This window comes from Squalius cephalus, assembly GCF_949319135.1.
Source record: "Squalius cephalus genome assembly, chromosome: 9".
NCBI classification, from domain to species: domain Eukaryota; kingdom Metazoa; phylum Chordata; class Actinopteri; order Cypriniformes; family Leuciscidae; genus Squalius; species Squalius cephalus.
The window spans coordinates 28,096,672-28,111,078 of record NC_137130.1 but is presented as its reverse complement, the minus strand read 5'-3'; the positions used below and the strand labels follow the sequence as shown (position 1 = coordinate 28,111,078).

Genomic DNA, 14,407 nt, shown 5'->3' with positions numbered 1-14,407 from the left:
TATCTGCTCCCCGATACGCCATCAAAAGAACCAGCTTCCAAAAAAGGCAGGTGCAACGACAATTCTGATGAGCTAAATTCAGCCATGGCGCTTGCCATCATCTCTTCTCTCAAGACTGTAATTAACGACAGAGCCGACATTCTCGATAAAGGTATTGAAGGTCTGAAAACTTCTGTTGAATTTCTGACGGAAGAAATGAAAGACATTAAATGTAAGGCTGAACGCACTGATAAATGAGTCGATGCGGCCGAGAATAGGATTAACGAACTAGAAAGCAAAGTCATAGAGCTGGTACGATACAAAAGACGCTGGAACCTGCGCTTATATGGCCTTCCAGAAGTACAGGGAGAAAATGTCCGACAGCGTGTTTTGGATGTGTGCACATCCGTGATACCTGCTTATGCAGACAAAGTCAGCGATCTCACCGACTTGGTTCACAGGCTTGGGAAAATAAAGAACAGCAATACAGCCGGTGCTACTCCGAAACCACGAGGTGTCATCGTCCAATTTACAATGCGCCACTTTCGCGATGCTCTCTGGAAAGCTGCGAAGAACTCCGCCTTCTTGGAAGACAACCATCTACGCTTCGCCGAGGACCTCTCACCTGATGACCGTGAACGTCGCCAACAGCTATGGCCACTCGTTGAGAAAGCTCGTCGAGAGGGTCACCGTGCCTACTTTGTTGGTCCGAAGGCTTTTGTGGATGGTAAAGAGCTGACGCCTCCTAGTAAGATCTCGGGCAATGACTGCAATTAGCTCCCACGCATCTAACCTTAAAGTTTTTGCTTAATGTTCCTGATGCCTTACTACTTTTGCTCTACACACTTTCCTTACATCTTTTCAAGGATAACCGCAATGTGTTAGGTAGCCAAGGCTATGTAAACAATTGTTCACAGTTAATTTTTAATCATAGGCTACGTTAAGTGGTTTGGTTACCTCAACTTTTACAGCTAAATTATAGCTAACAATATTTTCTTTCCATTACTGTCCTTGTTGGTTACATTTTCCCTTTTAATATTTTGAGGATAGACATATTTTACAATGGGTTTACTCCTTCTTTCTAATTGAATTATTGCTTGCTATTCAATGTTCCCTAGCATCTCGTTATGTTCCTTTAATACAAGAGGGTTACGTAATGTTCTAAAACGGAAGGCTATTTTTTTGTATGCCAAAGGGCTAAATTCTGATTTCTGTTTCCTTCAAGAATCTCATGCTAGTCCAGATGATACTAAATTTTGGAAATCTCAGTGGGGCGATGAAGTTTTCTTTTCCTTTGGGTCGACCCACTCTGCTGGGGTTATCATTCTGAAACACAAATTCCAAGGTAAAATTAGTGAAGTGATACCTGACCATGACGATCATTTTCTGTTTCTTGTGGTGTCTTTAGATGACATTCTCTTCCTACTGATAAATATATATGGCTTTAACTCCCCTAAAAAGAATCTTTCCCTATAAGCCTTATTCGCAAACACCGGAAGTAGATAACCGCGGCCATATTGTTGACATGACATTCTGTCCTGCACCTAGCCGCACGCAGATTTGAGTTGAGGGGAGCAGTACGTTAGCCTAATGGCTTCATCTCGTAGGTATCAAGAGAAGATAAGCTTGATTGGAGTGGACCCATATCAAATAGACCCAATAGCCTTAAGTAAAGATCCGTCCTTATTGCCAGCCGTAACTTATCCGGATATTTATAACTATCTCGTTCATACAGTATCCGCATACACTTCGCAGGAGCTGAAGGCCTTCAAGTCACTTGAGTCATATAACTACTTCATCTCTGGCAAAGTCGGCAAACATTGTCGTGATCGCAGAGGTATGTAACTGTTTTTTTTTTATGTGATGCTTAACGTTAACTTACTTGCATAACTTGATGATGATTGCTAGCTAACATTAGCATACCAGCACAGGGTTGCATTAGCTGTGTTATATCTTAATGTCGCGGGCGCGATCGAACAGTGGAAACATAAAAACATACTCGGTCATTTTGTTCATACAGGACATCATTCAAACTGTAAAGTGTTTACTTATATTTGTGTACACTCGCAATAAAACACAACATTGTGCTTTTAACAAACTGTAAACTCTTGTCAAACTGTAACCTACAACTGTCACACAACAGTCACCCCAGTGAGTAAGTTACACATTCTACATTGATTAAAAGAAAATCAAATTTGTTTTTAATGGTAGTATTATTTTATACAGAAATAAATTATTTATAATTCAGATGAGAATAAAGTTAGTGTTAATTACAATTTTAAGGAAAACAAATATATTGATCTGAAATATAGCAAATTAATTTTAAATTAATTCGGGTACAATTATCAAACATATCTCAAGGTCTTTGTCTTTTTATTAATTTAATTAATAAACTAATTATATAAAACTATTGTCAATGCACTACAAATAAACTGGTTCTATGCCTTTACTTTATTAATAAAACTTATTTAAAAAATACAAGGCTTAAGGCATTTATTTTCCTTTGGTGGAACAGCCTGAGACATGCATAATAAAAAAACATTGCCTTCTACATTGCAGTGAATAAAACAATAAAAAAGATGCAGGAAAACGGCTGTTTTAGGATTAGTGAGTATAATTCTGTGACATTTTATGATTTACACAGTTGTTACTCAGAGTAATGTTGTTACTTATCTCCGTGGTGCAACATTTTATTTTAGTGAAGCATAAATCACAACTTAGTAAACCTTGAACCTACACACAGCTGGTGCAGCAGGCTGCAGAATAACATCTGAAGCTATTGCGTTTGTTGTCATTATACTTACTTTCTGTTTCTGCTTCAGATACTATACCACAATATCTGAAAACCTTTTGAAACTGTGTTTTGTGAAAATAATAACCAAGGCATGTGAATGTTTGAACTGCAATTTGCCATGAGATAAGAATAGAAGCTGCCATACACACAATTAAACAGAATTAATGCCATGCATGTATCTTGCTTGAAATCTTGAAAGCAATTCTGTGTTTTTGTGTTTTCATAGGTTAAACACTGTCAGAAGTTAAGTGCCCCACCTCTGCGCCCATGGGTTACTGCCCAGAAGGATGGCATTATCTTGGCTGCACACTGCACCTGCATGGCGGGATTAGGCGAGACATGTAGCCATGTTGGAGCAGTTCTTTTCGCCATCAAGGCAGCTGTTTTGCTCCGTGAGTCCCAAACTGTGACAGAAAAACCTGCATATTGGTTACTTCCAAGTGGACAACCAAAGGAAAAGTACCTTGAAGTCGAAAACATTGACTTTCACTCAAAAGCTACAATTAAACACAGACTGGACACAACATTTTCAGAAGGGAAACCAATACCATACAAGGACAAACAAAAGCTACCTGATGTGTCAGAGCCAACAGATGCTGAGATCGCTACTTTTCTGGGAGAGATGCATGCTACAGGTGATAAACCAGTCTTGCTGTCTGTCATGAAAGACTATGCAGAGTTCTATGCTCCAGTGGCGAACACCGATACTGGCCAGCCCCTGAGTGATCTATTCGATGAACAGTGTATTTCTATGACAAGCGAACAGTTACTGTAGTACCATTGCAGTTGACATTTCTCAAAGGCAAGCTGACACAATAGAACAGCAGACAAGAGAACAGTCTAAAAGTAAAGCCTGGTATAGATTTAGGGCTGACAGAATTACAGCCTCACGCATGAAAGCTGCTTGTTCCACACCACCTGAGAATCCATCACCAAGCCTCATCAAAAATATTTGTTACCCTCTAAGCGCAGGCTTTACAAGTAAAGCAACCACTTGGGGGTGTGATCATGAACAACAGGCACTAACTTGTTATCGTCAGCAAATGCATTCACACACCAATTTCAGATGTGAGACCAGTGGTTTTGTAATAAATCCAGAACTGCCTCACATAGGTGCTACACCAGATGGGATAGTACATTGTGACTGCTGTGGTGATGGTGTAGTGGAGGTTAAATGTCTGTTTTGTGCACATGATAGCATAAGCCTCAAAGAATATGTTGATGGCAGATTCTCTTTGGAGGAATCTAATGGCAAATTACAGCTCAAACATTCACATGCCTACTATTTTCAGGTCCAGACACAGATGCTTGTATGCAATAAGGAGTTTGCTGATTTTGTTGTATGGTCAGAAAATGATGTACACATAGAGAGGATAGAACCATATATTGGACTCTGGGAAGTAATCAAGTCAAAATCTAGGGATCTTTTTTCCAAAGCCCTTCTCCCAGAGCTTGTGGGCAAACTTTTCTCAAGGCCATGCCCATCAGCAATGTCGACTGACACAGCTGATGTGACTGAAGTGGATCCCTCTGAAAGCAGAGAAAAACCGATCCCATCACACAATCTCTGCGTGTGCAAGCAGCAACCATACAAAGTGCGTGACCGTGTGGTGCGTTGTCACAGTGAGGACTGCCTTCATATATGGTTCCATCTCTCATGTATGAACATGAAACGTATGCCTAATAAGGGGAGCAAATGGTACTGTTTGGTGTGTAGAGCTGAAGTGTGATGGTACAGTATGACACATGAAATGAGGATTTTGATGTAACAGGTTTTTATTATAATTTGTATGTGTATTTGTATTTACACAGTTCATTGTATTTTGTCATTCTATACAAAAAATATGAAATTCAATACCATTTCTAATGACTGCCTTAAATGCTAAAATGTAAGATGACTATTAAAATAACTTTGTCTTATTCCACACTGAACCTGACTCTTGTGATTAAGATGTTAAGGTAACACTATACATGTATTAACAACCCGTTTTACAACCACACACATCTAATCAAAAGGTACAACTGAGGAGCACATGTTGGTAAGGCAACAACACACTGTAGTTATCTTATCGATAACCGCTATCTCAGATCCTGATGTCACCAGGTAGGAGATGGGTATCTTCTCTGACAGTATCCCATATTTATTGAGCACCAATCCTATCACTCTTTCTACATGTATGCGGACATGTGCGATTTTGCGGGTGGCCTCAACTTCAAGAGCAGACAGCTGTAGCTTTCCTCGAGTATAACTGGGTGTTACAACTTTTGCACATTTTAACCCTACACTCTCTTGTATATTAAAACCTCTGTCTGCCAAGATGAAATCACCGGGGGTAAGTAGCTCGAGTAAGCCTGAGTTTTCTGTGACATGTTTATCGGTAGTACGCCCTCCCCATGCCTTAGAGAGGAAAGAAATGGTGTGATGCCTATAAGGTATTTGATAGTGTTATGGTGTTTATATGAAGACCAAGTGAGACTGCGTGCTGTCAAACTTGAAGGCCTCTCTATAAAAATTTCAAAACAATCAATTATTACTGTCACTCTTGACCCAAAATGTTGTTGAAAGGTTATTGGCATAGACTTCCAAAGCTCATCTCTCCTCGGCCAAAAGATAAACTTCTTAAGTTTCACATACAAAACATGTATGACACAAACAAAGGTTTTGGACACAGTAGACTGTGAAATGCCAAATCTGTAGGCAAGGTCCTGTTCTGGGAAGTTGTGGCGGAGTCTCATCAGTACCAACACAAGTTTTTGAAACTTGGTTAGTGAAGTTTTAATACTGTCAGTAAGAGAGCCTTCAATGAAATTATAGAGCACCATTAATGTAGCAAAACTGGGTAAACCTGTATAAAATCTGACTTTTTTTCTCATCATCCCTGAGTGTGTCCATGCTTATCTTTTCTGTGGCTAGCTGACATTTCAGAGTAATATTGTCAGTAAGCAGTCTCTGGTGATCAGCTTGTATTTTGGAGCACACTTCAGATGTGCACATATCTTCCTCAACTGTCTCAAAAGCATCCATAACCTCACTGTAAGCCTCTGTAGTGTTCATCCCTGGGCTGTCTTGCTCCTGTGCCACACTCCCTGAACTTGATGCCTGTGTTCTTCGCTGCTGCACCCTGTTGTACCTGGCCATTACACATCTTTTTCTTGATGTGAAGTCTGTTGCTCTCTCAGCCTTTCCTGTCTGACCTGTCTCTCCTGCTAGCTTCAATGAGGGGGCCCAATCAGGATGAGTGCTGTCGTGTAGATATGATGGCTTACCTAAAAGAAATCCACACAAAAGGGACTGTTCACCCTCAACCTACAAGTCAGGGCTCCAGACTAATTTTTACTAGGAGCGCTGTAACAAAATAACACAGTATCATACAAGCACTAATTCCCTACCTAGTATCAATGCCAGACCTATATGTTCATAGGTAAGCTACAGTAACTACTAACTGCAAATTACTACATGATACTGATGTCTGATCATGCCTGAAAACTCTCAGTGTAGGTATAAACTGTGCTATCTAAAAACTGTAACGTTAGCTTACATGTGATAAAATGATGGGAACAGACTTTGCTGTGAGGCATATATCTCTAATGTTACCTGTGGTAAAATGATGGGAACAGACTTTGCTGTGGGGAGTTGGCTGAAAGTTTAGCCTATTTATCCTAGCTAGCCACAAGTCTCTCCTGCGCTGGCTCAACTGCTCTGTCTCCTTCCCTTCACGTTTTCTGACAGTCGATATCGCATAAAAACTAACTCCAGGGTTTTTATTGCTGTTGAACACACCATCGCGCTGTTTAAAAAAAAAAAAACAGCGATAATACCAACGCTACCTCGCTTGTCAGACTGGCAGTTGCCGTGGTTTCTATGTCAACAACATGGCCGCCGCGAACATTGATGACGTAGATCGAATAAGAACTATTTAATCTAATAGAGGTTCAAATAAAATCCCTTTGTTGTAAATATCCAAATATACATGTAATTTTAGGTGGTGACTGGTGACTTGAACGAAACTTTATATGACACTCTTGATCGTCATCCCCCTAAATCTTCTCACAAAGTTTCTCATCTGTCTGATTTTGTGTCACGCCTTGGGCTACTGGATATCTGGAGAGATAAGAATCCTACATCCTTTCAATTCACTTGGTCCAATAATTCAGGGTCTCTCAAAGCTAGAATAGACTATTGTTTAATCTCATTAGGGGTGCAACGGATCAAAAAACTCACGGTTCGGATCGTTTCTCGGATCAGAGTCACGGATCGGATCATTTTTCGGATCAGCAAAAAAACCATTTTTTGTTTTGTTTATTAACACTTTTAAATTATTAAATTAAAATATATAAAATCAACTTAAAGTGCACAAGGCATAATATCTTCTTTTTAACATAATTAATGAAAAACAACTTAAAGTGCAACATAAAAAGGCATATCTCCTTCCTTTAAACATGGACCAATGCTTGATGTGTTTCCACTGTCATATAGGGCTGTCAAAATTGCTCAAAAATGACGTTCGAATATTCCCTCTAAAAAAAACACATATATTCGAACTATTCGAACATCTGGTTGCGCATTTTGTCAATGACGCGCATTATGTCAATAACAGGACACATTAATACAAAGAGACATAACTACTTGTATAGGTAGTTTATTTAAGTTTAAACATATTTGACAACGTATTACCTACACAAAAACAAGTAAATCAACTAATGGCCAAGACCGCAGACCTCACTCTCGCTCACTCACTCGCACTCGCAGGCACTCTTTCTCTCTCTCGCCCGCCCTCACCCTCGTGCTGCATTCACACCAAGCGGCAACCTCCCCGTCTCTCTCTTGAAACCAACACGGAAGTGAGTTAAACTGCAATTCGTTGACTGGCCGCTTGAGGCTGTTGTCAGAAGTGAGTCAAATCTGTATCTCCCTCATGTTAATATTACCAACTTTACAGCAGAAAAAAACATGTTTACAGCCTGGTGTCTGTATGTGGCTTTGGTCTATACAGCTAATTTGGCCCTTTATGACAACTGTGAGGGGGGTGAATTTTTTTATAACTCTTCCGTTTAGTTGATTAATATTTAAAGTTCTGCAAGGGTGTGGCCACTTGAGTGACAGGTGGATTGCCGCTGATGTCAATGCTAGCCGTTTGTCTGCTGTTACTTGCCGTCAGTTCACCTCAGCAAATTTTAGCTGCTGAACTTGCCACCTCTGCAGTGTTTTGTGCTTTTTTTTCGGGATTATTTCATACAATTTAAAACACCCATTACTTCGCCCACGGCTTTGGATTCCGTCGTTGTCGTCGAGTATCATTCGAGAGAACAACCAGCGCTGTATTTCAGTTGTTTTCCTCTGTGAACATGCACTAATGGATGTCTGACAATTTCGTTGCTTTTTGGAGTTATCAGATTTAAAAACGTCAATAAAGGCTTGTTCGTTCTGCTCTCACGGAACAGATAGATTATAATATGCTTATGTACCATCAGATGAAATCCTGCAGGCGTCGGCGCTTTCTCCGTCCATGCAATAACGTTAAATGTACATCCTTGAATGAGCGCGGATTTTCTAGCTCATTTACTTGAACTTCATAGGCAATATATCTATGGAGAGGTGGCCAAAATCAGAATTTAAAATGGACTGAAAAAGCTCTCTATGAACTTGACGAGCGATGCCGCGCTGACGGACCATAGACTATAAAAAAAGAGTGACTGACATGTAACTGTTATGCACATAAATCACTGTCTTACACACACACTCTCAGAGTAATATTAAGTTACGGCATAATGCATTTTCAACTAGCAGAATAGTACAGAATCACGATACACAGTCTCACTTGTAGCCATGTCTTTTAACTATTATAATATTTCGAAGGGCAAAAATAGGAACTTTTAATTGAGCTCCTCAGCTCCAGTCACGCCCCGCCTCTTTGCCCATTTTCTGTTATCCGGGAGTGACGCAAGGCCAAGATGGCGACGGCCGGCTCCGCCCACTTTAGGCTTCAAAAATGCTCTTCAGAAACCTACGGGTGACGTCACGGACATTACGTCCATATTTTTTTACAGTCTATGGTTCACACACCAAACGCGAATAGAGCGTCTGGCGCGAGTGATTTCAATGTTAAGTCAATGTAAATACGCGTTTACGCGCGTCTGGAGGTCTTGCGGCGCGAATGAGGTGTCACGCTCGCTGCGGTTCATAACGGTTTAAATGAACAACAAATATAAGCAAAAATTGAGTGCTTTTTTTCCCCCCATAAATCAATCCGCGGATCACGTGTGTGCCGAACCGAAGATATTGATCCGAATGGATCACGGATCAATGATGATCCGTTGCACCACTAAATCTCATACTCCGTATGTATCTAGAACTGATATTTTACCATCTCCCTTCTCTGATCATAACTGCATCCTGCTTAGTTTAAACGAACCTAGTCATATCCCGCGTTACTCAAATTCATACTGGAAGCTTAACTCCTCTCTGCTTGAAGATAAGGTATTAGTTGAAGCTATTAACAACAAAATTAATTTTTACTTTAAGAAAGCACAAATGGAAAGCAAATTCAGCACTAACTGGGAACTTCTCAAATTTGAAATTCAAACAACTTTTAGAAAGGCTGGTGCTAAAAAGTAGCCTAGAAATCTAGATGCACCCTAGCGGCAGCAAAATGTATTTTGCAGCCAGGGTAGTCTAGCAACTCTCCATAGACTTTCGAGCTGCAAAAACCTAAATTGGGTCAGGCCAATCATGTCGCGTATAGAGTAGGCGGGGCGGGCTTAACATATGACAACAGAGTTGCGACGGTTCCCTGCTACTTGAAAACAAAGAATGACGGCTGCTGGAGAACAGTCTTTCGAAATCGGCTTTGGCCGCGACTCTGGAGGACTTGGAGTTAAGTTTTTCTTTGAGAAAAGAGCAAAGAACGGCACTTAAGTCATTCTTAAAAAAAGGAAGATGTGTTCGTCGTTTTGCCGGCCAGATATGGCAAAAGTTGAATCTATCAACTAGCTCCGCTGTTGGGAAAACGCTCTGGTTGTTTGAAGCGCTGTCCTATTGCGTGCAGAGGGAATTTGAAAGACAGCCGTTTATCCCGCCCCTCGGATTAAACCCCATCTATGGTGAGTTTCCAGACCTAACATCTTGATGTAGGTCTGGCTTGCCAGGCTAGCTAAAAAGGCCAAATTGAGGAAATCATTTGAAGCTGACATAATCAAGGAAATTATTTATTTATCTAATATTCCTTATGAGAACTTAACTGAGAATCAAAAAGTTAATATGACGGATCTTCAACATAAGCTAGATAACTTGTATATGCAAAAAGCAAAAGGTGCCTTTATTCGATCTAGAAGAAGATGGCTTGAGGAAGGGGAAAAGAATACTGCCTATTTTTTTAAGCTAGAAAAGCAACGCTCTCAATACAATTCTATTAACAAACTAGCTTCAAATGGAGTTATATTAACAAGCCACAATGACATCTCCCATGTATGCAGGGAGTTTTATAAAAGCTTATATCGGTCAAAATTTTCTCAGTCGAATCTGGATAACTTCTTTGACTCACTGAACTTAAGTAGTGTAACTACTATTTCGGAAGTCGATAAATCATTGTGTGAATCTCCTATCCAGCCTAAAGATATTGCGGAGGCTGTTGACCGGTTAAAGCTAAATAAATCCCCTGGCAATGATGGTTTAACTGCTGAGTTTTTTAAGAAATTTGCAAAAGCCATCATCCCTTTCCTACATAATGTCTACACATAATGTCTCCACAATGGAGCTCTCCCCCCATCCATGACACAAAGTGTTATATCACTACTTCCAAAACCCCAAAAAGATAGTTTATATATAGAGAACTGGTGGCCTATAAGTCTCCTAAATAACGATTACAAGATTCTGGCCTCTGTACTGGCTAAAAGACTAAAGTGCGTCCTGGATTGTATTATAGATGAATGTCAGTCGGGCTTCATTCCAGGAAGACTCATTTCCAACAACATTAGACTAGTTCTCGATTTAATAGATTATTCACATTTATTGGCAGATGACAGTTTCTTACTCTTTCTCGATTTTTACAAAGCCTTCGACACCATTGAACATCCATTTCTTTTCAGAGCCTTAAGTGTCTTTGGATTTGGGCAGAATTTTATTAATTCCATTCAGACTATTTATAAACACAATAATGCCTCTATCAAATTGCAACAGGGTACAACAAAGAGATTCAACATAGAGAGAGGTATCCGCCAAGGCTGTCCCATCTCACCCTTTCTTTTCCTTCTTCCGATGCAGCTTCTAGCCACTCACCTAAACTCCTGCAATATTGAAGGAATTTCAATTGCTGAACACTCCTTATTAATTAGCCAACTAGCAGATGACTCTACCTTATTTCTAAAAAACAAGGATCAAGTTCCTATAGCTCTGAACAGCATTCGATCCTTCTCAGAAGCCTCAGGACTTAAGCTTAATATAAATAAATGTGAACTTTTTTCCTTATAGGCTCCTCAACATATGACACGTTATATAATATTCCTGTAAAAGCAGAGTTAAAGTATCTGGGCATAATGGTATGCAGAGATCAAAAAAGGAGGATGTCAGTAAATTTTGACCCCTTGATAATTAATATTCAAAGAAAATTAAATTCTTGGTTACAGAGGGACCTTTCAATCTCTGGTAGGATTTTGCTGTCTAAAACTGAAGTATTATCCCGCGTTATATATCCTGCTATGGTTTTAGATGTCCCTCTGGAGGTGTGCAGGAGATTAGACAAATTAATTGTCAACTTTGTGTGGAAATCTAGGTCTCACTTAATTAAAAAAAAGTGTAATGTTAGCTGATCACACTTCTGGGGGTTTCAATCTTATTGATTTCTCTCTACTTAACAACTCTTTTAAAATCAAGTGGATTAAATCATTCCTTAAGAACCCCACTTCTATATGGAACTGTATCCCTAACTTCCTGTTAAAGCCTGTGGGTGGGCTTGAATTCCTTATACATTGCAATTATACTATCTGAAGTTGCAATTATACCATCTGAAGTTTGAAGTTGGCATACTTTCACAAACAGATGTTATCCTGTTGGTCTCTTATGTACAATCACAATTTTTCACTACACACTTACTTTATTTGGAACAATAAGGATATTACATATAAGACTAAAACATTATTCTACCATTCTTGGTTTGATAAAAATATCCTTTTAGTGTCACAGCTTCTTGATGAAAACTGCAATTTCTTGTCTTATAGAGACTTTATGGATGCATTTTCTTTTCCGGTCCCCCCCAAAAGAATATGCAGTCATTTTTGATGCTATTCCCTCTGGTGTTAGAATGCTACTTCAATCCTGTCCTAAAGGCCCTTCTTGTTCTCCTTCCTCTTTAGACTCCTCTAACCTCTATATAGATAACTGTCTCCTTGTCAGTAGTGAATTCACCAACAAGAAAATCAGATCAATCCTTCTCAAACCTTGTGCTTCTGCTCCCCCTTGCATCAGTTTTTGGAATAATAAGTTCGAAAATATCGATTGGAAAAGATTTTGCTCTCTAAAAAAAAAGAGTTCTTGCTTACCAACAAAGTTGTTGAGGTCTCCCTCAAGATTGTTCATAAATGTTACTGTTGTAACTATCGTCTGTCTAAATTTCATACTAGTATCAAAGAGGAATGCTCTTTTTGTCTGTGTTACCCCCAGAAACTATTGATCATATTTTTTGGGAGTGCTTATATTCAAGGATCTTTTGGCTTGATTTTTCGAACTATGTGAATAAAAATATTTCCAAAGATTTTACTTTAATTTAAAAAAAAGTTTATTTTGGGGTCCCCAAAGTCCAAAGTGATATTTCTAATAGATAATTTGTTATTAATCTGCTTCTTTTCCTAGCAAAGTTTTTTTATCCACAAATGTAAGTTTATCGATAGAAAACCTCTTTTTTGTATCTTTCTAAAGGACTTTAGCCAATACTTGCTCTCTCTTGAACATTCAACAAGCCCTTTGGCTATAAATACACGTCTACAATGTGCCATGTTTAAGCTATTGAAATCACTGTAACCTCTTGTATGTATTGTCATTTTGTTCATGAAATGTATTTTTTGCAAGTACTTGTACTTATTCTGTTATCACTTTCAACAACCTCTGTTTGTTTGTGTACTTGTACTGAAATTTACAATAAAAAAAAAAAAGATAACAGCACATTGATAACCATTTATGCAGCCTACTCACCTGAAGTTCTTGCGTAGAGGAATGAAAATAAAATAAGATCAAGCATCAGTGTCACGGGAGAGAAAGGGAGCATTTCGTTGTTTTTAGACAGTCCATCGACCCATAGCCTACTCCAAATAGTCTACCCATTCATTGTTTCAATCTTTCACCCTGTTATTTCAGCTGCGTTTGCCTTTAGTCCATACATTATTTAATTCGTTTTCTAAGATAATAGTGATGTCGAATAGAATGAGAGAAGCTGACTCCCGGGGGCGGGACTTATTTGGATGGGTAGATAGTTTTTTTCCTTCTGACAGACGCGGCCCATGAAACACGTAGCTCAGCGGCCCATTGGTTCTTTTCTTGATTGACACTGGGCTGGGCCAATCACAACTTTAAACACCTCCCTCTCAGGGCTATGAGCGAGCGTGCAGTGTAAGTGTGTATCTGTCAAAAAAGTCTGAGAGATGGAGAAGAAAGAATCTACCTTCAAAACACTTAGTTGACAATTAATTTGTCAGGAGTGTAGGAACCCATTACCCAGTTACGCATTATTTCCACATCAGCATAGTTGACGATTACCGCAATTTACTAGAAATGTAATGAGACGCGTTTGTAATATTTTTTTTTTAACTGCCAAAATAAAAGCTTGATGCAGTTTCCGTCAAAATAAAAGATCATATGCTTATCTATTTCCAAGTATGGAAATTAATACAAAAATAATTATGAAAGTTTCCTTTATTTTTCAGGGACAGAGGTCCACTCAACACAGCTTTACCAAAAATCCTGTGAGAAACACTGGTAACGTTAGCCTATTGCAATGCCAATGCAGCTTATAGCTTAAAAAAAAAAAAAATCGGCTATGAACTCTGCTATGGAAACTAGCATGTATAAACCGTAATTAAACAATTTAATAATCAATTAAAAATGAATTTGTACCTGTATGATGTACGGTTTGGAAAATGGATGGATGATGTGATTCTGCTGCGGCGCCATCTTCTGGCGAGACGCGGGACCTTATTCAGCGCTCGACTCTCACAGTGCATTATGGGTATTATCTAGCTGTTGAGCGTACATCATTTGTACACTCGTCACTGTGGGATTTAATGAGTATCAATAACGTCCACTATGGGTTCAGACACCACTACAAATGACTGTTCCCTCAAATAATGCCCTATTAAGGGTACCCTAGACCTTATTCACAGCAGCCCCATATTTGATTTTTAACGGGAAGCTGACGAATCACTGCAAAAATATCTTTTCAAGAAATGTCAGTAGACAAAACACACACACACACACACACACACACACACACACACACACACACACACACACACACACACACATTCATGTGGTTTTTCTGTAATACATTACAAACCACAGTGTTCAGAACTGCAACTACATTTATTCCCGGTTACATTTTACTCAAAGCTTGATCAATATGACTGGCAATAACTTCCTAAATATTTGAC

At 39.2% G+C, this 14,407-nt stretch overlaps 1 protein-coding gene across 1 annotated transcript in view; it reads right to left on the bottom strand.

The window, feature by feature from the left end:
* LOC307163952 (poliovirus receptor-like) overlaps positions 1-13,153 on the bottom strand; it is a gene marked incomplete at its 3' end in the record, with an annotated part of 46,646 nt that extends 33,493 nt beyond the window's left edge. The window contains exon 1 of the mRNA XM_079880299.1: positions 12,957-13,153. Coding sequence (XP_079736425.1) covers positions 12,957-13,029 — 73 coding nt within the window. The 5' untranslated portion in view covers positions 13,030-13,153. The remainder of the gene's footprint in view (positions 1-12,956) is intronic.
* Positions 13,154-14,407: the final 1,254 nt, after the last annotated feature.